The sequence below is a fragment of the Cariama cristata genome, unplaced genomic scaffold (assembly GCF_000690535.1).
Source record: "Cariama cristata isolate BGI_N322 unplaced genomic scaffold, ASM69053v1 scaffold11280, whole genome shotgun sequence".
Classification (NCBI taxonomy): Eukaryota; Metazoa; Chordata; class Aves; order Cariamiformes; family Cariamidae; genus Cariama; species Cariama cristata.
This window is the reverse complement of record NW_009594097.1, coordinates 752-27,698: the sequence shown is the minus strand read 5'-3', so window position 1 is coordinate 27,698 and position 26,947 is coordinate 752. Positions and strand designations below refer to the sequence as shown.

The 26,947-nt window shown below is 41.9% G+C and overlaps 1 protein-coding gene across 1 annotated transcript in view; it reads left to right on the top strand.

Annotated features, from left to right (window-relative positions):
• The window catches only part of BMPR1B (bone morphogenetic protein receptor, type IB), a 30,842-nt gene extending 3,895 nt beyond the window's left edge, over window positions 1-26,947 (top strand). The window contains exons 2-10 of the mRNA XM_009696702.1: window positions 5,581-5,683; window positions 6,653-6,755; window positions 12,994-13,090; window positions 13,895-14,033; window positions 19,278-19,470; window positions 19,913-20,210; window positions 22,555-22,730; window positions 24,116-24,246; window positions 26,547-26,947. Of these exons, the coding sequence (XP_009695004.1) occupies window positions 5,581-5,683; window positions 6,653-6,755; window positions 12,994-13,090; window positions 13,895-14,033; window positions 19,278-19,470; window positions 19,913-20,210; window positions 22,555-22,730; window positions 24,116-24,246; window positions 26,547-26,672 (1,366 nt within the window). The 3' untranslated portion in view covers window positions 26,673-26,947. The remainder of the gene's footprint in view (window positions 1-5,580; window positions 5,684-6,652; window positions 6,756-12,993; window positions 13,091-13,894; window positions 14,034-19,277; window positions 19,471-19,912; window positions 20,211-22,554; window positions 22,731-24,115; window positions 24,247-26,546) is intronic.

The window sequence follows — 26,947 nt, the reverse complement described above, 5'->3', positions numbered from 1 at the left end:
TGGGGCCACTCTGGGCTATTGAAGCTCATTAGTGCGCTCAGGGCCCTGACAATTAAGATCTTTGCAGAAGGTTCCCAATCCTCTGCTTGTAAGGGGTGTGTTAACCTGCAGCGTGTTGAAACTTTATTCTTCTTTCTGAACGTCTGTGCGATTCATAAAAGGCTTTCAGTAAAGGAGCTCAAAGCTGCTTTGAACACAACCGGGACCTTGTTTTACTGCTCAAGTTTTGTGTGTACAAAGTGAATGCACGGGCAGTTGTGTCTAATCATAATTAATTGCATATTTTAAAAAGTAGTGTTAGATGTAATTGGGTTTGACTGTAATGGGATTGCAGTAAAGGCAGAGGCTGATTAGGTGCCTTGTTGTACTCTGTTTTCCATTCACAAATAAATGCTGACAGTTCTAAAGATCAGGCTGATAGACTTTAATTTCTTATGTGTTGCCTACTGGTCTTGATTGTGTTTCTGCCCAGCTGTGTCTTGAGGTAGCTGTGATTATCTGAAGCAATAAAATAATTAAGTTGCTTTTTCAGTGTTACCAGAGGTGATAATTCACTTGGGCGATGTTATTTTCATTCTTCTGTTCTCCAGATGATAGGATTGAGTTTTCTTTGTAATTTGGAAGGTAGAAGGAAGAAGATTTTAGCAGTGGGCCAAAGCACTCAGTTCAGGCAATTTTTGTTTTAAGCAGCGTTAATTTTTAGGGTAAAGTTGAACATTTTCTGATAAAGGAGCTATGGTGAGATCTTACAAGTTAGCCTTTTGATTTTTTTTATGTTTATTTTTACTTTTTAATGTAATCCTGTACACAGGGCTGTACAAGAGGCAGATAAGTCCCCTTTGATGATTAAAACAAAAACCCAAAAGTCAACAGAGACAAATTCTTACAAGCTCCAGTCTTTCCTTGCCCGCTCTGCCAGGGCCGTGTGTCTTATACGTGGCTCAGCAGGTGACTTCACCCCAAGTGCTTAAACTAAAACGCAAAGTCCCCCTCCCATGCTTTTCAACTGTGCCCCACAAATTCCTTAGTTCTGTTCAGGGCTTCTCCGTTAGGTATTTAATAGAAACCTTAAGCTAAATAGTAACGCAAGTCCAGTCTCCCTGTATTGAGACCTGTTGCATTACTCTGGGATGGTGTTTTAGCATGTGGGAGTACTTTGGTGTTACTGTGCAGCAAGTGCTGGAACACCTAAGGGCTTCCCTTGCGTATTGAATTTACTTATACCAAAAACAATTCCGAAACAGCAAATATCCATGTTAAATCTGTCCTAGTGTTAATGAAGAAGATACACCGTATAAATTCAACTGCAGTGTAGTCTTCAGGTCAAGTAAAAGAAAACGTTTGGTCTGTGTTTAAATTTTGGACACAAAAGAAAGGAATAAAAGGAAAAGAGGAAGATGAGTAGCTTTATTTTGACTATTTGCTTCTTGGTAGTTCTCACATCTACTGAAAAGGATCTTAGACGTAAGTGAAAGGTCCTAGAGAGCCCTGGTGAAAATGCAGAGGTACCCGTGCTTTGTGCTATTACCATAACCCAGCTTGTGCTATCAAGTCTATAGACCCATCAAATCTCAGGTACTCAGTATGAAGCCTGGACAGTTTCTAGGGCTCTCCCTCACAGATCGGCATAATGACTTGTTTTCTGCGTTGTGACCCTATGTGTCAGGGAGAACTGTTTGATCTGATTTTTGATTTAGTAGAGCAAGACACATTTGTTGGGCCAAGTCATGTCTATGTCTGGGAGAATAGTATGGGCAGGTAGTATAGAGAAAATATTGATCGGTAGACCTATATATGATGTACGAAAAGATGCTCTGCTGGGACACGTTGGGTACCCTCCTTCTCTCTATGTGTAGAGTTATCACTGAGTAACCAGAGAGCCAAAAGGTACCATAGACAGCAGAGGGTGTGTGGTAGGACTAGCATCACCATCTTGGAGACCAGTGTGGCCAGATGCTGTGAGCCACCTTCTTTGCTTTATTACACCTGTGTGTCTCTCCTTGCCTTCAGAGTAGCTGTGCAAACATCTGAAGGTGCATCTGGCTCGACAACTGTGTAATGCTCTTTCTCACTTGGTTTCACGTTACTTCCCTGGTGCACAGCTGCTAACTATATTATTTTTTCTGAAAAATTAGCCTGTGTTGAACACATTTACAGTGACTCTTTATTTTATGGATGGTGTCCAAAGACAATGTTTTGCTAAATTGGCCTTCATTATCTTTCTTAAGTGAAGGATGCAACAAAATAGGTGAATTAGATGCAAACTGGGAGTCAGCCAGTTTTTGAATTAGATTATTTCAGCCAGTCTTTACAGGAGAATATGAACTTCCCAGTTTCTGTACATAATATCACCTAATATTTTTGATCATTTTTTGAAACAATGCAGAAACTTGTCATGTTGCTTTGGCTGGAAATGGAAAGGTGCTGTAGCTCTTTCTGATTTCAAAACCAGGAGTACAAAGAGGAGGAGTGGACAAAAATAGTAATACTTGTATGGACTCAATTGCAAATAAAATTAAAGCTAAGGAATCTTTTCATCAAGTTTTTTAACCCGTCTGTTTGTGATAGGCGCAGAACGAGGGAAAGACGTTGCTTTTCCAAGTTATATGTTGCCATCCCTGGCTGCATCACATGCACAGAGAGCAGGACAGGAAATCTTCAGCAGTCAAGTTTTGGTAGCTGGGATATCACATCTTCTGTGAGAAATGGCTCTTGGCCAGCGAGGACATCTGTGTGAGCAGCTGCAAAGCTGCTGTTGGCCTCTGCTCCTCTTCTGACATTGAGTAAAGGTCTCAGTTAAGATCACCTCTTTCTTTCTGGTGATCTGTAATTGTAGCAGCACCTTCTACATCAGCGTCTGTCAGTGTTTCCACCATTAGCTCCCTCTGTTTTCCTGGCATTTGCCTTGGCTGTAAAAATTCGCTCTTGGCAAATATGTGACACACCAAATCTGTGCTTATTAGTGATCACATCCAAAAAGCATTTAATTGCTCTCCTGCACAATATGCTAATAAGACGATGCTTTAGTGGAAGAGATTAGTGGATGTGTACCGGGATGTATTCCATAACATCAGATTGAGTTCCTTCTTTACACACCATTCGCAGATTCAAATTACACAGAATTCAAATTACAGAGTTTAAGAAAATAGTAGTTATATACTACAAATTTTTGCTAGGAAATGGAGAGTAGGTTTTTTGTGTTGCTTTGCATGTATCAGCAACGTACATAGGTTTATATTTGTGCAGACGCCAAAATAAACGTAAAATTGGAGACGATGCAGACTTACCTGACTTGTTTCTGACTTGTTATAATAGTAAGAACAGTTTCTTTTCTGCCATAGGCAGGTATGAGGGTAGGCTGATGGCTAAAACCTCAGGGGTATGCCCTGCCCTTTGCTTGCAGGGTGTGTGGTCCGTCTGACATCCTCTGAACCTGGAGAAGAGGTCAGGGGTGGGAGGGGGGAAGCAGGTAAGAGACTCTTCTTAGAAGAGTCACTTCTACCTCTCGCCCAAACACCTGAGAAATTTTCAATGAGTTCTTACCTTGCATGAAAACTTTTTATTTTTTTCTTAGAGGTAGAAACAAGCAGTACCAATGTTTATTCTACTCGACATTGCTATTTTTAATTGTCTCGCACTTTTCCCTTAATTACTCTACTGTTGTCTATAAAGAATATGATTTATCCTTTTTGTTGGAGCTTTGTAACTTTTCTGTTTTGCTCTATCCAATCTTTGTCTTTTTAAATTTGTAGTAAAATTTTCAGACGGACTAAAATGCTTGAGGAGCTTGAATTTAATTTTCAGAAATGAGCTAAGAATCAGAGTCCCATGGCACATCAGAAAAAAAAAGAAATCAAAGTACTGACTTTCCTGCTTCTTTTTTCCCTTTGGCTATTTGCCTTCTCCTTCCCCTGCTTTCCTTCGGTGAACTGAGTGTTTTGTTTTTTGCTGGGGACTGTTAGCTGTGGAGTTCATTTTTGTGTTTCACTTGATTGTAATTTATTGTTTTGTTGCTCTGTCCCCTGGGTTAAACTTGCTCATTACTTTGAATCAAAGGCACCATGCAAACAAATAAAATCTAATCTAATATAATATTCTACTCTAATGGATTCCTCACAGTCTCTCTTCTTGGCAATCCTATTGTTCCTATATTTTAAGCTTAGGCAATGACATCAAGGTGGTCGTTGCCCAGAAAGGTTGCTGTCTCCTTTGCCTTACTCGTATGCACAATGTCAAAGAAGGGTAGAAGTCATCGCTCGCTTCTCCAGGAAAGTAATTTATAACATGCAACTGGTTACTTTTCAAATCCAGAAGTAAATAACCCATGATAGATTATTATTATAAGTAATAAGCTTACTGTGGCTAGACCCTTCAGCACTAATATAAAAATATGCCACAGCAAATGTTTGACATGATCCTATCCAGCATCTCTCTGTCGTGTAGCTAATACTTACAAATTGTGTTTATCTCTTATATGTGTAACTGTGCCTCTCGTTTCCTACATCTTCATTGCCTTTGCTGTTGTTACTCTATTAGACTCTCCTTTCATTCAAGTAAGGAGCAAATATTCTGAAATTTTGCTGCGTTTAAATTTTCTAATCCTCTTTTCTTTTTATTTCCTTGTTTTAACTGAGTTTGTTTCTTCTCTTCTGAAAAATACTCATTGCACGTAATAACCAGTGTTATTTTCCTGGGGAAATAACAGAATATTTTATTTTTATGTGACTTAAATGTCTTCTATTAAAGAGTTTTTTCTTTATTTTTGGATCCTCTTCCTGCAAATCAGTCAATTTGTGTTTCTTACAGACATTACGTCTATCCCTCAGAGTGCTGAGAAATTAATATACAGCAGTCTCAGTAAAATGCAGCCATCCTTTTTGTGCCCTCCTCCCCCTCTTTCCATAGGATTCAGGCATTTGACCTTCATTGAGGAAGGACATTTATCACCAGCACCATCTAGCCATCTGTTAGTATACTTGTCCTCCCTGGTGCACGTTCTTGTAAACGGAAGCATTATGGATCACTTCAGGCTTATAACTCAAGTAAACAGTTATGAAGGGTGTTGATGGTAACTCAAGGACTCATACACAAGAGTGTTGCAGTTTGCAATATGGTTAAAACAGGCATCACAAATCACTCTTTATAATATTTTATGTTTAGTATCTTAAAAATGTTTCTTTCTCCAGGTCTCCCCTGTGATGCAAATATCCGTGCCTTGTTGCCACGCACAAGGCAGACCTGCTGTAGCGTTGATGCTTGCATTTATATAGGTCTCCAGAGTCTTAACACACTGGCCAACAAAATGACCATAGGCAGAGAATTGAGATGTTTGTTAGTGGGGTTTAGAGCTGTGAAATGTGGGAAAGGTAAGTCAGTCAACTCCAAGGCAGAACTCCTTTGTGTGTGCAAGAGCTGGTCCGCAGCACTGTCGGCTCTTGGGCTGCATGTCTTCCAGCCTCCCTTAGTACGTCAGTTTGTTAATGGCAGATTTGCCTTGCAAGGAACAAAGTTTAAGACTATATTCAGCAGCACGTTTTTCACTTCAAAGCCTTTTCCTGATTCATTCTTTCCAATCCTCAGCACTGATGGCTACTGCTTCACCATAATAGAAGAAGATGAGTCCGGTGGACATTTAGTCACCAAGGGGTGTCTTGGATTAGAGGGCTCGGACTTCCAGTGTCGGGTAAGAAGGCATTTGCTGTCAGAGTGTTACTTGGCTTTTTGATAGCTTTCAGATGAAGTGCAGTCAACAGACATTAGGATATCCATGTTTCTTGCTTGTGTTCATTTGGCAGGTAGTGGCTCTGCATTGATTGCTGAGGGGAGTGCCTTTATATGCCCAAAAGGTGATGTTATAGCTGCCGCTGACAGTAACTTCAGTTTTTGGTTTTGGCACAGCTGTTACTGGTAATGCTCCTGCTCAGAGGAAGGTGGAATTTAGAGAAATGCAGTCTAATTCCTGAAGTCTCCATGGTAGCTAAAGTCAGTTGGGATGTTATTTGATGGACCGCAGCAACCTTTATGTCTTAGATGCAGTTGCACTTTGGTTTTGGATTTCTGGAGCCAGAAATTCTCTTCAAGTACAGCGATCATCTGATGGAGGGCAAATCTCGCTGCAGGAATGGGAGGGTGTGGACAATGGAGCAAGGTGGCTCTAAAGTGTTTACCTTTCTTGACACTAACCTTAAATGATTTTACATGAGTACAGGAACAGTCTAGCCATCAAGGTCCATGGCAGGTATTTTACCCGGCTTCCGGTGAGAGCAGAAGCAGCAGCTAAATTAGTTCACACAGCAATTCCTGTATCAGTCTGGCTAAACTGTTTTGAATACCCACGGGAACTTATTTTTGTAACGTAAGTCTAACTGATGGACTTTCACTGTTCTGTCCGGCACCATTAAAGTCAATCAGTCCCTTCTGCAGCAGTAGTGCACCAGTAGAAATACGTTAGGGGTAAATTCATCCCTTAATTATCTAGGTGAAATGTTGCTGGGTACGCTCGGTGGCAGAAATCCTTACTCCACACATCCTAGAAATCTGTAACAGACTGCCGTCCAGCTAACAAGCACATCTTTCTCTCAAGTACCAGAATCAAGGTGTATATTTACAACACACATAATTACTTTGCTTTTTATCAAATTGCTTGTTGCAGGATACTCCTATTCCACACCAAAGAAGATCTATTGAATGTTGCACAGGCCAAGATTACTGTAACAAACATCTTCACCCTACGCTGCCACCGCTGAAAAATCGAGGTAAGGGGAAGTAAATCCAGTCCCAGCTGATCTTTTTCTGCTGTTGCTCTTTGTGCCTTAGGAAGAAACAAAGCCAAAACCAAAGCACCCCCCTCCAACTGCACGTTATTAGAGAGATAAATTGCGTTAAACAGTATCGCGGAATTCCTATAGGTCATGTGGGGAGCAGTGCCTTGACCTGTGGTTGCTGGTATTTGCTGTTATTCCTGTTGCATACATGCAGTGAGCACCAGATGCATTTGAGTCACACAGTGTTGTCCTAGCACAGACCTGCTGGCTATCAGTGATCATCCCAAAGACTTATGTTAGTCATGGAAGAGGATGCGTCTTGCTGAGTATGTTTTTAGCCTGATAATAAAATTAATTCCTCTTTCTAGTCCCCGCAACATGCATTACTGTTGTTTGTAACTCCACGCACATCTGTGACCAGGTCTCCAGTGGTTAATCAGTTAGTTCAAGTTGGCCGAAGCTTTTCTTATTTAAAAGACCTGATAATCCAGCACTAGGATAATAACTAGTCACTAAAGTGGATTTTGTACTTGAAAAATGTAGCTGAAAATAGAATGTAGAGTAAGAATTCTTGCACTGTTTTTTTTTTATTTTTTATTTGTTATTTGAGAACAAATGGACACGTATTAACTTAGCAGACTCTGGTGCAAGGTTTTAGCTTGTTTGTTTGTTTGTTTAAACATCACTTTCTGAAAATTAGTAAAATGATTTTGAATGGATGTTGCAGAATACATTTTATAGAAATGTATTCCTAAGTAAGTGTAAATACATCGATGATAAACTCTTTGGTATTGGCAGCAACAGCCAAGATTTGTGGTGGTCAGCATGGAGTTTAGTCTGCGAGAGTCAGTTCAAGGTTGCAGGAGAATTTGTAATCGTGGCATTCTGAGTTGAAAATCCCGATCAGTGTGCAGATGCAGTGTTAATTATGCAAACAGCAGATACTTACACAAATGCATGCTCAGAGAAAGCCTTCACTCATGTAAGCTGTTCCCTTCACACCTATGAAATTCTGCACAGATGGGCTGCAGAATCAGGCCTATGGAGAGTAGTATGTAAATATTTCACTGTTTACTAGCAAGCCATTAAATCAGCGAAAACTCATAAAATTCTGACTTCCAACATAAGAGTTATGTACTACTTTGTTGTTGTTTTCATTTTAAAAAATTCTTTGGACTGAGAGAGAAGCTCCAAAAAGAAGTCAATATTTGTTCACACTTACTTAGTATATCAATAAATACCATTTCAGTTTGGAAAACACTGCCGTGATTTCTTCTTGCTGCTGACTGAGTTTATTCTATGTTAAAACTACTTAAAAATACTGAACCAATGCCTAGCACTAGACATCTGCCTCATTAAGATTTTAGTTATTTGGCAATACTATCTGCTGCTTATACAGAAAGCAATAAAACAAGCTTTATGTAGTGGCAGAAGTTGTTTGGATCCATGTTGGGTTTGCTCTGTGTGTATATGGATAAATAAAGCATCACTTGGGCACCGTGGTGGCAGACCCATTAAACAGCAGAGAAAATATTTGTTGAAAGAAAAATTTCATAGAGTTGGAACAGGAAATTCTGGCTACTCTGTGTTGCAAAGTTGTCTGTTTTAGCATGACAAACAAAAGGCAATGTATTCACTCAGCATATTCTGAAGACTTTTGTTTAAAATAAGCTCTCACACTACCGGTAGCCTGATGGTATGTTGTGCAAATGCATTTCAGGAGCTGCTTCGTTAAATGTGGCTGGACTGGGCTGAGATCAGCACCTTTATTAAAACCAGAAGTAAATATGTCATTCTTGGTGCCAGGCCTGTTTTAATTTGTCATTGCCGTATCCTAGTATGAAAGCTCAGAGAAAAGCCATTGTTTGAACTGTAGATCCTCAATGCAACCAGGTACAAATACTGGCAGTGTATACAGCTACTGGCAGTGCCCAGTACTATGGCTGTGATCGTTGTTTCTATTGGAAGCGTTTAGGTTAGGCTGTGATTGACTGAGTACTGTTAGAATTGTGTATCAAATCTAACATAAACTGTAAGTACAAAGAAAGAGAAGATGAACTTTCAAACAAGCTTCTAGGAACAACCTTCTGACCTCCAGGATTCCATGAAAAATATGTATGTTCCTCAGCATTTTAAAAACAAACAGAAATTTTGCTCCTGATGAACTTACATCCGAGGTCATATCTCATGGGAAACAGAGGCTAGGGAGAGTGTCCAGCTGCAGGTCAGAGGTTGCTGAACTGCAAATTAACCTATGCACCAAGGTAACATCTATAAAGGCATGTGACTTGTGTTCTGAAAGTGCTTTTCCAGACCTGGCATGGGCTGGAAAGTTGGGTTTTACCTGCCCCTGCCCCCCATGACAAGAAAGGACCACATACATGAAAGTGGGAGCTGAGCTAGGAGAATTAATGCTGGTCAAAGCAAGGCTTGTTATGGAAGATGGAAGAAACAACAGCTAAGCCTAGCTTTTGAGCTCATCCCAGTACAGAACTAGCAGGATAAAATACCCCAGAGAAACCACAAAGTCCTCGTCCCAGCTGTACATCTGTCTTAATAAGGAAATGAGAGTCATAATTGGGTCTGATACAACACCTCTGCTTTAAACAATAAAAGATATTCCTGGAAATCGCAGCAAAAGCACAGGCTGAGCCCAGTTGAAAGGAGAAATATGTCTTTACTGATTTAGAGCCTATATAAGCAGAAGTGGTGGTGCCACCGTGTCTGGCTCCCTGCCTGTGGAGCTAGTGATGAATGGGCAAGGGAATGACTGGAGGAACGATGGGGTTTGATGTGTGTGCACAGTCTCCACGCCTCAGATTTCACTGCAGTTTTTACTTGGATAACCGTAACATTGTGAACTGGAGGGACCTGGGGAGGGAGGAGAACCTCCTCTCCCTTTGATATGCTGACTTCTCCCTTGAACCTGCTGGGTGGCATTTTCAGTGCACTCCTCAGCACCGTCCTGCGGATGGCAGAGGGAGGGGAACGAGTGGTGGAGGAGGGGGACATCATGGGGAAATAACCGAGAGGCAGCTTGATATCACCAAAGACCCTCATTTTGTTGCCATCTCTCCCTTGCTATGCTGCTCAGCACTGACACCAGGACGCACCACTGTTGTCGTACAACATAAAACTGTTGACATGCTCTTTGCTGGGCTTCGCTGTGATCAGCCAGCCCCGAGGTATGTGAAGAAGCTTCCCAAACCTACAGCGTGTTTGTTTTGCGCTCCCCTCACCGTGCTCCTGGTGATCACTCCTTGCTGCCTCTCTGGAAGCTACTGCTTATTCTCATCACCCTGCTGCTTGGCACGTTGCAGTTGCCAAGTAACATAACACTTAACACTAAAAAGCACAGCACTGGACTTCCTAGAGGACAGAGTATCTCCATCACGCAAACTGGTACCCACCGCAGTCTTCATCACAGAGCCCACGAGGCAGTGATTAAGCCGTCTCACAGCTGAGCTGCCCCATCCCTCTGCCTGGTCAGGGAGGTGCCAGAAATGGTGCAGGGAAAGGGAGAGTTGTCCTGCTGCTCTGTGGGGAACTACATGGGCTGTAGCAGGAGGGAAGAGTTGGTCTCCAGCAGCACCAGCCTGGCTCAGTTCAGCAGAACAAACAGACTTTGCTGGTGTAAGAATGGGGGCATGCTTTTAACCTTCAGTTGTCCATGCGCCAATGGGTTTATGAAGTCCTCAACTGAGCAAGCAAATGAAATTCTGCCAAAAAGCTTTGAAAATCCAGGAAGTATCTGAAAGCTGAGACAACAGCTCACTTATCGTCAGTATTGCCTCTCATCATACATAGCCAAATAAATATAAAGACATATGGAAGTTATTCTCCTCTCCTGTGAGAGCCAGTTGCATGCCCGTGCTGTGCATAGTGCATCACTACCAAAGCTCCGTTAGCTGACCCTGCCAGCCTGGGGCCATCACCTGCTGCAAGAACGTAAGCATCGCTGCTGCTGCAGTCTGCGTCAGCCGCTCCCAGCACGGAGACCAAGACGCGTTCCTTTATGTCTTGTATGCTTTCCTTGCACTTGCTTCACGTAATTGCATTCGGGTACCAAAAAATTTTGCAGTGTTGGAGCAGTCTGAAGTTTGTTTGAGAGCTACACGACCGTTCCAAAATGCCTTCTGGCCTGTGGGAAAATCAAACTGTGTTTATTTACTTTTTTGAATGGGAGAAGCCCATTAGAAATATTGAGCACAGGGCTTGGATCATTTGAACCCTAAAAATGATCAGAATTTGACTCAAGATTTCAACATCTTTATCATCCCTATCCCAGATGTACGTACTCGGACACACACAGGCAGCATGGACAGTATGGGTGCTTTACAAGTTCTGGGAGAGCCACACTTTGTGTCTGTGTAAATGCACAGGCTTTGTGGCTTTAAGGTCTAGCATACGCAAGCACGAGGAAGACCTGAATTGCTCCCTCTGCATCTGACATCAGCCTTCATTACTGCAAAGCACAAAAGCCCAACTTCCATCGTGGCTTATTCTGTGAAGCGGGAAAACCCTTGCTGTGGACAGATATCCAGGTTTCTCCCAAGTATAAAATCCCACGATATGGTCAGCATGCTTTTTTTATCATCTCATCAGCTGATGAGCTGCGACATCTTAAACTGTTACAAACCACACATTTTAGAGGGAAATGGCTGGCCGACACAGGCTGCTTACAAAGCATGAACAAGAGCCCTTAGCCCTGCCGAGTAGCCGTCGCCTTCGCGAGAGAGGTCTTGCATTCCCCGGTGGGCTCTCGGTTTCGGCTCGCAGCCCACTTGGAGTGGCAGGCCAGGTAGGAATCTGCTGGGGCAGGGAGAATGATATGGGCTCCAGTGTTTTCCTGATGGACATCATGTCAGTGTCCCCTTTCAAAAGCATCGGCCGTGTCTTGAATGTTTACATTGTTAATGCTCCCAGAGCAGGTAATGGCAGGTTAAAACATGACCAGCGTTGATCAAAAGGTGCGTTGGTAGGTAGTCTCTGTTTGTAGTGGAAAGGGGAAGGAAAGAAATAGTTTGGGGGCAAAAACAGAAGGAGAAACTGGATCTTCAAAATAAAAGAGACTGACAGTAAACCAAGAGTCCCTTAGGAATCTCCTTGTCTCATTACCCTTGTAAATCCGAAACGTAATAGTGCCGTTCCAGGTTGAGTCGATAGGGATAGATTTCTTGCATTTTACGATTGTTGGGCATTAGCGTGAAAGATGCAAGGCAGCGAGGCTGGAGGAGCTTCAGAAAACACAATCCTCGTTTGCGTTATACCATATAGCTTTGGGAGGGCGATGTGTGTATCTGCGTGCTGAAATACCCTAATTTTGAGAGTTTGGGGGGCAGGGGAGGTTAAAGAAGAGTAATGCTAGGTTTGTTTGTTTGTCAGCAGAGGAGCACGCATGAAGGTCAGACTCGCTTGCCTGAGTTGAGAATACGAATTTGGAGATTAACGGTATACTTTAAAGGAGAATATGAGTCTCCCATGCAAAGACTGACTGAAACATTTTAGTAGTTTCTATGTAATAGCATTTTCTACAAGTTATTTGACACATTTCATTTCCAAAGTGTTTTACAGAATAGCAGCTGGAAGGAGAGTTTTGCCTGCCAGGATAGGAAGGACTTGCTGGCACACGGGGCTGCTGTAGAGTGAACGGAGGAGAAAATTCCTGATCAGGTGTTTAAAACAGGGTCCGAGAGATGGTTTAGTCTGCAGTGATGGATATATACTTTCAAGGTCTCTTGTGGCCTGCCTTCATGAAGGTTGGATGGTCCGCTGTGTCTTTCCTCCTAGGATAAACGCAATCATTCTGGTTTTTTTATATTAACTGCTCGATAGGATACTACTTAATAAGAGTGATTTAAGATAGAGGCAGTAATTTTTGTATGTCCTGGCCGATCACTTAGGTTAAGACACAGAGCCACGGGTCTTAATTGATTTTTCATTCAGAGCCGAACAGGGAATTGCAAGTCAAGGCGATGTTTTGCCCGAGTGAGGGCTGAAAAATCAAATAGGTTTTTGGAGATGCTGGTTCTGCTCTGGTCAGTGAGGGTCAAAGAGGAAGCGCACAAAATGCCTGGGGAATTCAGGAGTATCTGGCATAAGACTTCAGTAGAAAAGAAAGGAAACAATCTTGTGCTTGCTGCACTCTTTAAGGTGTGTGTGTCTTTTAATATTGACTTTGTACCACCTCCCTCTCCAAATTTTCCACCTTCCTTCTTTTTAACCCCAGACTTTGCTGAAGGAAACATTCACCACAAGGCGCTGCTGATCTCGGTGACTGTGTGCAGTATACTTCTGGTGCTTATCATCATATTCTGCTACTTCAGGTAAATAAGGGGAATACTTCACTAGCTTGTTAATGTTCCTCCCAACATTTATCTTTTTATAGACTTCGGAATTTGAAAAAATTGACATGGACCTTAAGTAAAAAGAAATGAGAAACTGTAACTTTATGATGAGGAGTGTATTTTATTCATGCTAGTTACAGGTATATGTTGTGACGTATTTCATATAGCATCTTTTGCCCAACATCCTAAAAAATCATTCAGGTAGAAACACACAGATTATTCTTTACTGGGTATAAGAAAGCCACAGGACAAACTTTATACAGGATAAATAAACCTAAGGCTCCTGAATGTGTTTATGTGGTGAAGAACTGATCATAAAAAAGAGAAGAATACAGGAATGTAAGTAAATATGTCTAGAATGTTATCATAATCTACGTGGGTTATGTTTAAATAATTTGTCACGTTTTTTAAATAGTCCCAGATCCCATGACCTTAGCTCCTCTGGCTCCTGAAAGATCCACTGCAGTCAGTAAAATAGAACTGGGTGTTTACTTGGTCTGTGTTTCAAACATATTTAAGTTTCTGAAAGAAAAACATTTGGTTGCTTTGCAAACTTACACCAGATTGTATGGTCTTTGCATTTTATACTTAAGAATTTTGATGTGAAAACAGTCGCTAAAAATAAAATAGATAATTTTGGGCAGGGACTCCAGCATATTGCTCAGGGAAGCTGAAGAGGCTGCGAGTCTATAAATGAAGCAAACGTGAAGGACGATGTGCATGATTCCTTGCACGTGTGTTCATTGTATTCCAAGCTAATTTCACTTTCCTGTAAAACGGCAGATACAAACGCCAGGAGACGAGGCCCCACTACAGCATCGGGCTGGAGCAGGATGAGACCTACATTCCCCCTGGAGAGTCCCTGAAGGATTTGATCGAGCAGTCCCAGAGCTCAGGGAGCGGCTCCGGGCTCCCTCTCCTGGTAAGGAAGCAATATTATTTTAATGCAAGTTTAAAACGCAAAAATGCATACAGGGAGAAGACAAAATGAGGCACAAGAAATTATATTTGGGTGTCCTCAGTTGTGTTTCAGTTTTGGGGTTTTTTTTCTCCCAGAAATGAGAAGGATTTCAGCTGGAGAACAGCTGGTTTAGAAGCAGGAGACTTTTTTTCATGTAGACTAAGCTAAAAAAATTTAGGTATTTTTTTTACCTCACCTCATTTCTTATTTTAGATCTCATAGGGTAAGTACAGGCTAACAGAGCTCACAGAAATTCATCAGGATTTACCCAAGCGTACAGGACAGCAACTGGCCCGCTGATCTTATTTTCTTGCTTTTTATGTGCAACACACAATAGCATTTCAAACACTGACACATTTTCTTTATATAAAGGGAACTGTAATTCATCAAACTTGGAACCTTTTTATGTGTAGACTTCACTTTGCATTCAGAAGTCAAGAGCGAATTATTTTTCCTTGTGGTATGGCAATCTCAAAGGTGAAAGGCACAGGGATGGAGTTTGTGATTATTTCTGAACTGACTCCAGCACGACTGAGCCCCCTGAGCTCACCTGCTAAAAAGGCAGAAGTTTCACCTTCTGTGGCAAAACAGTTCTCTTCACCAGAGGTTTTTGTTTCTGGGGGTCATCGTTGCTTTTTAGCACTGAAAAAAAAAGCCAGGTTACTTATTTAAAATCATGCCTCTGAGAAATTGAAGTAGATTTCATTTTCATTTTTCAGAGAAGATATGTCCCTCCTGTCTCCCAAACCTATTATTTTGTAGTGATCCTATTACTGTAGATGTTGTCCAGTTTCCAAGTACTACATACTATTTATCTGGTGTTTGCCCACACACCTTTTTCTACACCCTAAAGAAGAAATAAAATGGGAAGTTTTATAATTCCTTAAAATGAAGTAACAGGCTGAGTGGTTGGCGAAAATCTGACTAAACTCAATTTGTTCTGGCAGGAGAAAGCGCTTAGAGTCCTGTTTAAATAAAGTGCTGACTTTTTTAAAAATCCAATTTTCTGACAATTAACATAGCTATTGAGAAAAAAAAAAGGCCAAGCTGCCAAGTGGGTGCTGTGACTGGTACTGAGCACGGAAAACCCACGGTCATTTTGCTCTGATGAGCGGAACTCCATCATTGAGGTCTAGGCTTTAAGAAAGTTCTGTCACATCCCATGCCTTCTAGCAGCCACTGAAAGGGAGGGATCATGCTTACAAATTAGGACCATTCCTAATGAGTGCTTCCAATTGATTTAACTGTGAGGCATTCTTGCTTTTTCTGCTTTGTTTTTTTTGCATAACACATGCCACACCAAGGTGTTAGTCTGCGCTTGGTGCTCCTACTTATTACAGTGACAGAAATAATATAATAATTCAGAGCAAACGCAAGGAACCTGGTTGTTCTTCCTCTGCGAGGATGTGTTTCCAGCAGCCCACATGGGTAGCAGGTGCCCTGGGGCATCTGGCAGCTGTGCGTGGCTCGATATTTCATCCTAGGATGCCCTTGAGACAAAAATGCTGGAGCAACACTGGTTGTGACTGCTTAAACCTTCCTCTGTGCCAGTGAGCTGGTTGAAGATGGGGTCTATGGTCTTACTGGTGTCCCCAGGTCTACTCTTGCAGTGGAGAGAAAAACTGACTTCTGCTAATTAACTGCTGTCATGGCTGAGGTGCCATCCCAACTGGGTCCTTGCTCAGTAGCTCTCAGGGCTGTGCCGGTGCTCCATGAAGCAGAAACCATCCTGTCTTCTGCCATCCTCCTCTCTCAAGCCTAGAGACTTTGCAGCCACTGGACCAAGTGTTCTTCCTGAAGGCAATCTTCTCCCCTCTCCCTTTGCCTACAAAAACGCATACATTTTTTTCCCTAGACTTTCCCTTCAAGTAGTGATTTTCTGTGGAAGAGAAGAAAAACAAGAGCTAAAATGAATCTTGCACTTGGTAATAGATGTTTGCGGCATTTCCCAGAGAGCTACAACCACTAACAGGCTCGCTAGAAATGCCCAGATTAATACCTCTGGGCCCATGCCTGAAAGAAGTGTATAGAAAGTGCCTGACAATAATGCGCTAGACTTTATTGTGGAAGAGTTTATTTTTAACTGTATTACTTCTTATGCAAAGACTGAAACATTGAAAGTTACTATTATTTCAGGAAAGTAAGCTGCAAATTTATTACAAAATGTCACTTTATGCTAAACAGTAACGTTTTCCTTCTGTGCAGAACATTTATTCTAATGGGTACAAATATTATACCAAAACCAAGCATTAACCAAGATTTTATCGATACTTTGACATTCAGCAAGCGTCCTTTCTACTGACCTGGTCGTACCTCTGACAGAAAAGTTTGCTGCTGGTCAACTGCTGTCAATCAAATTTTAAACTGAGAAAAAAAAAATGCAGTAAGGTGTAAATCAAGGCTTTGAGCCAACAAACTGGAGCGCATAATCAAGTCTGTGCAAGCAAGGAGAAAGCCATTGACCTTGGCAGAGCAGGAAGTGTAGGCGAAGCTGTTGTCCCTGTGAATCCACATGCAAAATCGGGAAAGGAGATTAGATGCTGAGGACGTTTATTTCAGTGGTCTGTATGAAGAATTTGCTGAGTTACAGTTTGGTCTCTTCGCTTTTCACGTGTTTTTTTTTCCTAATTCCGTTTCCAATGAATTTTGCTTTTCAAGGGTCTGCATCCCAGCCATAGGTATGAAGTTCTCTGTTCAAAATACTGAAGTTACAAAATGTTCGTTAGTCTGAATTTTCATCTGTAGTAGCTGAACATCAGAAAAATAGAATGCAGAAAGTAGAAATAGTTGGTAATTGAATTGATTCCAGTCAGGGCAAGGAAACAAAGGGCCGTGTAACCTCACCTGGCTGCTCACAGAGCTTAAGCAGCAAAATATACAGATTTGAAAAGAAATTAAAAAAACCCAACCCCACTTGGTATAAATAATTCACATGAACACATCATTCAGCATGCTTATGAAATCAGTTCATCCAACAATTTTGATTAACTGATTTGTTTTAGAAATCGTAATCAGTTTATAGTTCAATAACAGGCTAAATTCCTTAAAATAAAATAAATTGTTCATAGGAAATCGTTTGACCAGTTCTAGCAAGAGGAAACCAGGTTAAGGCCCTTCACATAGTATTCTGCCACCTGAAAACCTATAACAGAAATGTGTTTTTCATTTTCTTAATGAGATTTAATAAGGAACTTTTCATCATTAAGTATTATAATTCCATGTACTTTATGATGCCATTACATATGTTTACACAAATTAAGTTATTTGATATAACTGTATTATTGTTCAGGATGCATTTTTAAAATGGGCAAAATAGAAAGCAACAATGCTAAAATGACATTACAAAATGTTACAGCAAAATTCCAATGTAATGCAACTATTGTTCAATCACTATATGAGAGTATAAAAGAGAAAAAATAAATTTAAAAAATTAAGGCTAATGTCTGTTGTTGGCTGTCTCTGATATTAATCAAAAATAATGGCACTGAAGCCACCATCTTGGAAGTCTAATAATACAATTCAGGGCTGAAAAAATGGAATTCTGTTTAAATGACAGAAGAAGAAATCTGGGACTTTTGAAGTAGCTTTGCATAAATGCCACTGTATGTCTTTCTTCTTTAAATTGTCTAATATGAAAACCAGTACTTTATAAATAATAATAAATATAATTAAAAAAAAATAATAATAGACCTTACCTGGTAGGTTTTGAGTTTGTCTTTAGACATATGTTCATGCTGCAGTGGGGTTGTGGCAGTCCTGCTCTGCTTTACCAAACTGGTAGTTTCCACTGGACCTCTCAGGGATAACAAAGGAAGCAAATGATTTTAAAATCAAATTTTGATCATTTCTGTCAGTCAAGATTGCAAAATATTTGGGATTACATGAAATGCATATGATTTCATAGGGATTCAGATAGTGCACACTTGCTGCAATAAACTGCTTTAAATTTGTATACGGGTGGTGGCAAAACCGAGAGACCTCGAATTTGCACTTGTCCGGATTTTGCCAATTTCTTGGGCCAGATAAAAAACTCCTTGCATTGGAGGCTATAAAGTTATTTTCTTTCAAAACTTTGTAAAATCTTCCCGTAAGCTGCTGATTGAACTGGAGGTACTGAAGCGCAGGAGGACGACATTTTAATCGCCTCTTATACTAGGGTGAACCCAACTCAACCGTGAACACCAGCGAGTTGTGTTGCAGCATCTACTTCAGTTTTTGTTTGCGAACTTCTAGAAATGCGTGATTTGCGGACATGCTCCAGTCCTATGAGAATATGTTAGTGTCTATTTGTCCAAGATTTTTGTAGTCGTAAAAGCTCGTTAAATGTAGAATCAGTCAATCTGCTTTGTGGGGTCTGCCATCCTTATATCTCTGCCATGCTGCCGAGTATGTTGATCTTATGCTACAGCTGTGGAAATGGTTTGACTTTAGCATCAGTTCACAGTACAGCCGCGGACAAAGCTGGTATGGACACTAGAAAGGGCAGATTTAAAGCCATGCTTCCATATTATTGGAAAAAAATTCTTTTTATTGCTGTGTAACTATGATTACTAATATCAATATAAGCACGTGGGTTCTAACTGTAAGTAGTGGTTGAGGTTCCTAACACCAAATTTGTATCTTGAAATTATGAGGCATGGGATTTTCAAGAGGGCTTTCAGTGATTTTGCTTGTTTTAGAGTGCTGATATGCTTTTGGCTCTTGTGAGCCCTAGCCTTGAGTCTCAACAGTGTTGAGTATGTAACAAACATCCCTGTTTTAATTAGAAATGCGTTAGCTACCCCTTTGGAATTTGGGTTGGGTTGGTGTGGCCAGGAGTATTTTCTGTCAAAGCTTTTCCAAAAATAAGAAAAGAGATTTCCACGAAGTGGCTATCTACCACAGGAAAATAAAAATGTCAAGGTTCGTAGTCAAATGTTTTTTTCACGCAGACCAGTCAACTTTCTTGAGAGTCCACGTAGCGTTTTGGGAATGTATGGAAAGGCTTCTTCACAGTGGCAGGAATGGCCTGGGCAGGGAACGTGTGTCTGGGGGGGAAATGGGGAGCATCCGCAGTGCGGAACTTTGCTGAAATCCACGTCGCAATGGCTGCGTATTCCCCTCTCCAGCTGGCTTGCTGCGCGGGAAGGAGACACAGGAGGAGGGAGGTGAACACAGAAGGTTTCTGTGGATCGAGTTGTAACCGCCCGTCTTGGCATTTCACAGGTTCAAAGGACCATTGCAAAACAGATTCAGATGGTAAAGCAGATTGGAAAAGGTCGCTATGGAGAAGTCTGGATGGGAAAGTGGCGTGGCGAAAAGGTAGCCGTGAAAGTGTTTTTTACCACGGAGGAGGCCAGCTGGTTCAGAGAAACAGAAATCTACCAGACTGTCCTGATGAGACATGAAAATATTCTTGGTGAGTGAAATTACAGAGAATTATTTGATAGTGTACAGGTTTCTTAAGGATGTGATAATTTTGTATTTGCTGTTGTCTGATGCCCTTTCCTGTGTGCTTTGTTACCCGCTGTGCTCTGCAATTAGCCACGCCGCACTTTTCAGAAGAAAGATATGTCAAGGATTACTGAAACATAAATAAAAGTTAAAAAATAATGGGGTTTGGAGGTTATTACTCCAAGAACCACATGTCTGTTTGTGCCACCTGTATTTCCATACCTGGGCTTTCTGAAAACATGTTAAAGGCCAAAGGTGAGGCATAGTTGCATGGAAGTAAGATGAAAGAAATTAGATATGTTATTAAAATAAAACTATTGAAGTGGCTGACAGTCCAGAGTTCTGACCTGTCAAAAAAAGTCCCGAGTAGTATTAATTTGCAAATCATCTTTTTTTTTTTTCCCCAGGATTCATTGCTGCAGACATTAAAGGTACAGGATCTTGGACCCAGCTGTATCTCATCACTGACTACCATGAAAACGGTTCACTTTATGATTATCTAAAATCCACTACCTTGGACACAAAAGCCATGCTAAAACTGGCTTACTCCTCTGTTAGTGGCTTGTGCCACCTGCACACGGAGATCTTCAGTACTCAAGGCAAACCCGCTATTGCCCACCGTGACCTAAAAAGTAAGAATATCCTGGTGAAAAAGAACGGCACCTGCTGTATAGCAGATTTGGGCTTGGCTGTTAAATTTATCAGGTGAGTAGAAGTGAGGAGGGCGAGAAAAAGTTGGTAAATCAGATGCAAATGCTGGTTTAGTTGTTGACTGAGCGAGCATGCGTGAGTAAGCATGTGCGGTGTGTGTGCACAGCTTTGAGGCTTTGCTCATCTGTGTGTGAGGTGGGGCTACCGGGGGGGGTGTGTGTGGGTCAGAATGTCACGTAAACACATAATGCAGGTATATAAATAGTTGCTTTTTAGTCATTGAGCACGTTAGTTGCATTTGCATAAAGGTTCCGTTTTCATCACTTTGCCCTCAATGGCAAGCTGAGTATTGCTGCCACACACTAAAAGGATGTAGCGCTGATGGGTTGAAGTCATGTCAGTAGACTTGTCAGTGAAGCTTTCAGCTTGTCTGATTCCCAGATAATTCACTCACAACTTGTATAGAATAATACCAATCATTTGCACAAGTTACTAATTGGGATTTATTGAAAAGCACCCCATTTCGGCTGCCTTTTGTTTAATTTCTTACAAATCAAATTGCCAAAGTACAGATTTGATTTTTGAAATGGCTTTTAAATTTGATTTAAAAAAAAGAAATGGTTGTGCGTTTAAACAACTTAGAGCAGACAAGTGGGGCTTACTCACTCCTGGGATTCATAAGGGAGTCATCGCTGTCTGACAGCTCCGTTCGAGAGGAGCTTGAGCTCTCGGCAGTGGTCCTGGTGATGGAGATGTGTGTTATGAAGCCTCCGATTTTTCTGTGCACAGAGATGTGGCCATAGACTGAAGGTTTCCATTTCAGAGGTCAGCTTTGAAACTGTGCACTCCTTGAAGTATCAAAAAAAATTTTAAGAATTCTGTACAAATCTTGAACTGAAAGGCAGTTTTTATGTGCTCTTCTCACCATTCACTTACCTACCAGGTTTCTTGGTGAGACTTTTCCTTTATGAACCTGACCTTTCTTTAGGAGAAGAGAAAGGAATATTTTTACTTTGAGGAACAGGGGCCTCGAAAACAACAACTTGGAAATACACTGTTTGCTGTAAAAGTGTCAGGGAAGGAATTCACCCTTTGCAGGTATGCCTTGCCTGACAAGTAGAGAGCAGCACACTGCTAAGGTATGAACTGAGAAGAACCAGAAACTACCAAGTGTTGCTATAAAAGAAGGTGAAATATGCGTTTGTCACAGTCCAAATAGAATTCACGTTACGTGCTCGGCTTGTTTTCACGCTGAATCCTTCCTTAGACAGCATTTCTCAGGCAATGACCAGGAACAGAAAAAAAGTAGTTGAAAGAGGTGCGCTCTGCTGAAGCTAATGAGTTTAGTAAAGTTCTCTGCATTTGTCATTTTATTTGAAATATTGCAAGACGGTGCAGATCACTAGATTTATGTAACCTTCTTGGAGGTATTTTGAATGCCACCAGCATATGTATGATTTAATGACTGTGTAGGTGACTGGTTGTACCTCAGGCTCAGCTTTTTTTGTCATTTTCATAACAGTAGGTAAAAAAATTGCTGTCGGTGAAGAAAATTACAGGAGAAGTTGTATAATTATTCTGGGAGATTTTGTTGCATCCATCACATTTAAAATATGTATGTTTTGAAGGCGGGGAAAGGGAAGCAGACTTTTTTAAGCAAACCACAATATATGCCATATATTAAATTTCTAAAAATGTTAAAACTGGTAACAGCTGAATCTGTGTTAATAAGGGAAAAAAAAAAAATCCAGTCTCATAATTAATGGGAATTTGCTTCCCGTTAGATATATGTTGTCTCTTCTGGTCAATCTGTGAGGTGTGACACATTTGGTTAGATTTTTTTACACGTTTATGTCTCTGTGTTTACACGTCTTGATGTGTAAAGGTTGGGAGAGATCAAACGTAATGCATGCACAAAAAATAGTCTGCAAGGGCTCATCTTCTTTGCAGATCTGATTTGCTATAGCTAAGTGATACTGCCCCAGCTAGTTAGTGGCCTCCATTAATTGCTAAGACTAAAGCATTAGGTGGTGGAGTATGTTAAGAAAACAGCATTTAATGAAGATCTGATTGTTATCACCAGCATTAGAGCTCAGGCTAATGCTAATGAAATCTCACAAATGTTACAGCATCCCTGTTGAGTCTTATCTCCATTGTGGTCCTGCATTTGAATGCTTAACGTAGCCTCGGGCGGGTCAGCCTTTTAAGGAGGGTTGCCTTCACACCAAGAGGCTTTCCTTGTAAGAACTATTCCATTAGGATTATGCATTACTTTTGACCTTGTTTGAGAGCGGATGTGGTGTGAATTTACTACTTCTCCCATCTAAATTGCTTTCTTTCCAAGCTGCTTGATTGCATGTTTGATGCCTTTTTTTCCCCCCCCTTCTTTTTCTTGTAGCGATACAAACGAGGTAGACATACCTCCAAATACCCGTGTAGGAACAAAACGCTATATGCCTCCTGAGGTGCTGGATGAAAGCTTGAATAGAAATCACTTCCAGTCGTACATCATGGCCGATATGTACAGCTTTGGACTCATCCTTTGGGAGATAGCAAGGAGATGTGTTTCAGGAGGTAAAGAGCTGGCAGATTGCTTTTAATTGTGCCAATCAACCCCATTTATAACCCACATCTTCCATTACATCCTTTTCTCTGGGTAACGGTTTTTACTGTAATAAACAAATGTGGATAAAGCATATCGGTAGCTCTCTTAATATCTGTTCTCTTGTTGAAATTTATTTTAAAGCATCAGTCAGTGCTATTTCAACAGTAAAGATTTAGACTGTATTTTAATGGCTCGTTTGAAGGCAGTGGATGCCTGCACTGAAGAAGGAGTACAGAACTCATTTGGGGGCCTTTTCCAATGGCAACACATTTTTGCTGGACTGGGGGTATTCAGCTATTTTAGCAGAAAGAAAATAGTGATTTCTTTGTTTTGTTAGAGTTAAATAGAAGGAGGAGGAGAAACAATTTGGGGATACGCTGTGCCACTATTTAAAATAAATAATCTGTTTGCAAGACAAATGGAAAAAAAAACAGAGGGAAGTGGCACTTATTACATTGTTGTCATACCAGTGATGTGCTTCATTTCCTTCTGATATCAGGCATTCAAGTGTGAGGACAGCAAAGATAAAGCAATGCAGGCAGCTGCAGACTCGGGGCGTAGATCTGTCCTTGTATGTGTAGGCTATGTGTGCTTTCTGCACATAGAGCTCAGTGTAGTGCAGAAATGATGGGTGTTATTACCTCTATTTTGCCACTGAGGGAAGTTAAATACAGAGAAATGACTTGGCAGCGGTTACGTGCCAGATTGGTGGCAAGTAAGAGTAGAGCATGTCTCTCTCGAGTCTACGCTACCTTCAGCAGACTTTATGAGTCTTTAAAGCTTGCGGTATTGTGCCGAATGCTCGCTCCATGCTTACCCTACAGAAGCTGAATTTCACTGATGAGCAATGTGATCCCTGTGTTTACAAACTGGTAAAGTGTATTGCAATGATGCGATATAAAATCTGTAATATTGTTGTCAGCGTTACTGTGCGCAAAGAATGGTACCTTGCCGTGTTCTGAAAAGGCACAGAAATGCCCTTTACCAGGTCCAGTGATAAGAAGGAGACCTAATTCAAGGTTAATTCTCTACCAGATTGCTCTGATACGGGCCCTACGCTAATAATTCTTTCTGTCATAACTTACTGGAGATTGCTGGACTGGACGGCAGTGGTAGAAACTGTCTCACTTGGCAAGTAACTACGTTTTTGGATTAAGATACCTGGCCAGTCTTTACACGGCAATGGTTACGTTGGAACTTGACTGTGGAATAAACTTCTAGGGCAGGGAGGTCCTTTTAAGGAGAAATACATCTAATTGTTAAACAGTCTGGCCAATCTGCTGTAAAATGAGAGGGGAAGAGGGTAGTGGAAGGTATCTTCTGCAAGTGATGGGCAACTAATTGCTTCTTTCAGGAATAGTTGAGGAATACCAGCTTCCGTACCACGACCTTGTGCCCAGCGACCCCTCGTACGAGGACATGCGGGAGATTGTGTGCATCAAGAGACTACGCCCGTCGTTTCCCAACAGATGGAGCAGTGATGAGGTATCGTCCCTCTTAAAATGCAGCCTGTGTTTTTAATCAGAGCGAGTGAGTGAGGTTGACCCATTTCTGTATCATTTTGAGTGAGGAGGAGCTTTACCACTGGTGCTGGCACCAGTCACAGTGTAACAGGGCTCGGGAAGGAGCACGACCTTCTCAGATATCCCTGCTGAAGGTTTCAGAGCCCCAAGGGACATCGCCTATGATATTTGCAAGCGAGTTCCTCATGTGCTGTCTACCAGATCCCACAGCGATAGCAGACTGTGCTCAGACCTTCTTAGTCTCTCTGTTTTCCTCTTGCACTCATTTGGCTTTCTGCTCCTGGCATTAATAGCATTAAATCAGTGGCTAGCCAAAAATTTTGAAAGAGAAATTATTTTGTAGTGTATAGTGTGGTGGCAGCATATTTGGTGTACTAGCAGCTACTTCAGCGTGTACTGATGTCTGGGCTGTAATTCCAACCTTTTTCCTTATTTTTTTTTTAAAGAAGGAACTATCTCCTGTCTCTTTGAAATGAAGTGAGCATACAACTTTTCTGTGATCACAGGTGTGCGGGCTTGGAGACATGATTTTACTGTGATTTTACCCTAACATGAGCACAAGATACTGAGTTTCACTCTTACGGTATTGATACTCAATAGTACTGACCACAGTAGCTGTCCTGCACCGAGGAGCACAGATGGTTCACCCCGTAACATCTTACAGAGAACAGTCCTTGTACCTCTTCACATTTTTGCAAAGAGGCCTACGGATGTGGCCTTTCAGAGGAGACATAGGATCCACAAAATGCTGTCCAGAATAAAACGAGGAGGTGAGAGGGGTGGGGGAGAATCTGAACTCTCCCTGCTAAGCATCTGTAATGAAGTGAAGTGGTGCTTGTGGGATTGGAGACGAACAGTTGAGGTACTGCAGGCAAACCTGCCGACTGCTCTCGAGCTGCTGTGGAGGAGAGGTCATTAATCATGTTAATTGGTACAGTTTAATGCTGTAAAGTTTTCTACAGTTGCAGAAGACAGCTGCCATTTGGGAATAGCAATGTGTAGATGAATATTCTGCAGGTAGATGAAAGATTTAGGTGTCATGAGATGTAGGCAATTTGGGGATGTGAGGGAAAAATAAAACAGCCTCCTTGGGAGGCTCAAGGACTTGTGCAATAGTCAGCGTGGGAAGATCTAACCGAGACTCACCTGCCTCATCCTCTCCCTAGCCAAATCCCGCTGAGCCTTCAGACAGGGAGTGGAGACGCTGGAGGAAGTGCCGTTGGTATAGATCCCGGGAAGGGCTTTTGTGTGGTGGGACACGGTGTGTGTTTGGTCTGTGACTGCACGTATTGAGGGCTGGGGAGGCTCGTTGGAATAACTGTTCTCGATTAATTGGTTAGCGTCATCGGTAATCCCACTTCAGGCATTCTAGCGATGAGAGGCAAACTTGTTAGTGCATAAAACCATGCGTATCACCAAAACACATTTATTAAAAATCCACGTTAGTCTGAAATGTGTTAGGCTGGTCTGGGTACTGCTGGTGGCGGTCATGCTTAATGCCTGTCAGGGTCTGCTCTGCTGCTGGGCCAGGAGCCTCGTGAAAATGGAGAGCAAGTTGGATGAGATGGAAAACTTCTGTTTTCCTATTGTAGCAAGCAAATCTACGTAAATCCGTAGGCTGACAGGGTCATCACTCGGTTGTGATGGCTTATATGGGAGAAGGTGGTAGACACAGAACAGGGATGTGTGCTCCTTTGCCAGGATGGCAGAGGCAATGCCAAGATGCTGTCAGCAAGAATGCTGTTGCTGGGAGCTGGAGGAGGGTTGGCTGTGTTTCGGAAGGAGCGGGACAGGGCAGAGCCGAGGCGGGTGCTCGCAGGCGGCTTTCTGGTGGGGGTGGCTGGGCAGGAGCTGTGGGTACCTGCTCGCTCCGGGCTGTTCCAGGGGGACGGGCGCTGGCTGAGGAGAACGAATTCCACTGAATTTATACAGCAAAGGGCTCGTTGTGCAGAGCCACACTTGTGCGGGTCCGGCTGCACGGGTTTGGGGAAGGGGAAATAAGAAAAGTGCTTTGGTGGAGTGTACAACCAAGCCTAGACTATAACTTGTCATAAATTATAAGTGTAATTGCCATGTTTGGAGAAGTCTTCTTAATATACAGAAAACAAAAGCTCTTGAAAAGTGATACCAGCCAGGATCTCCTCTTTTTTTTGGCTGCCCTTACAAAAACCTTTTCTCTTCAGTTTTTCAGCACTGCTACCAACTACAGTCTCCTCTTCCACTGACTCAGGTGGGATTTTTCTCTCCCGTTTCTCTTGGCAGTGCCTACGGCAGATGGGGAAGCTGATGATGGAGTGCTGGGCTCACAACCCCGCCTCCCGGCTCACAGCCCTGCGGGTCAAGAAAACGCTTGCCAAAATGTCAGAGTCGCAGGACATTAAACTCTGACTCGACCAGAGGCAGCTCTCGTGAAGGCCCATGGAAATGGACTTTCTCGTGCAGGCAGAAGTCCTGAAGAGGTATCGAAAGTCTTTGCTAATAAGTACCTTGAATGCAGTCATGCTTAAGAGCAGCTGTAAGTTTGTTTGATGGCTTGTGGGGAGACTATCCTTTGCAAAAATCAGCTGAATTTTGACATGCAAGATTGGAAGAGACTTGTCTGCCCTTGTTTACACGGGGAAATACAGTTTTAGTAACTGGTTTAAGATTATGCATGTTGCTTT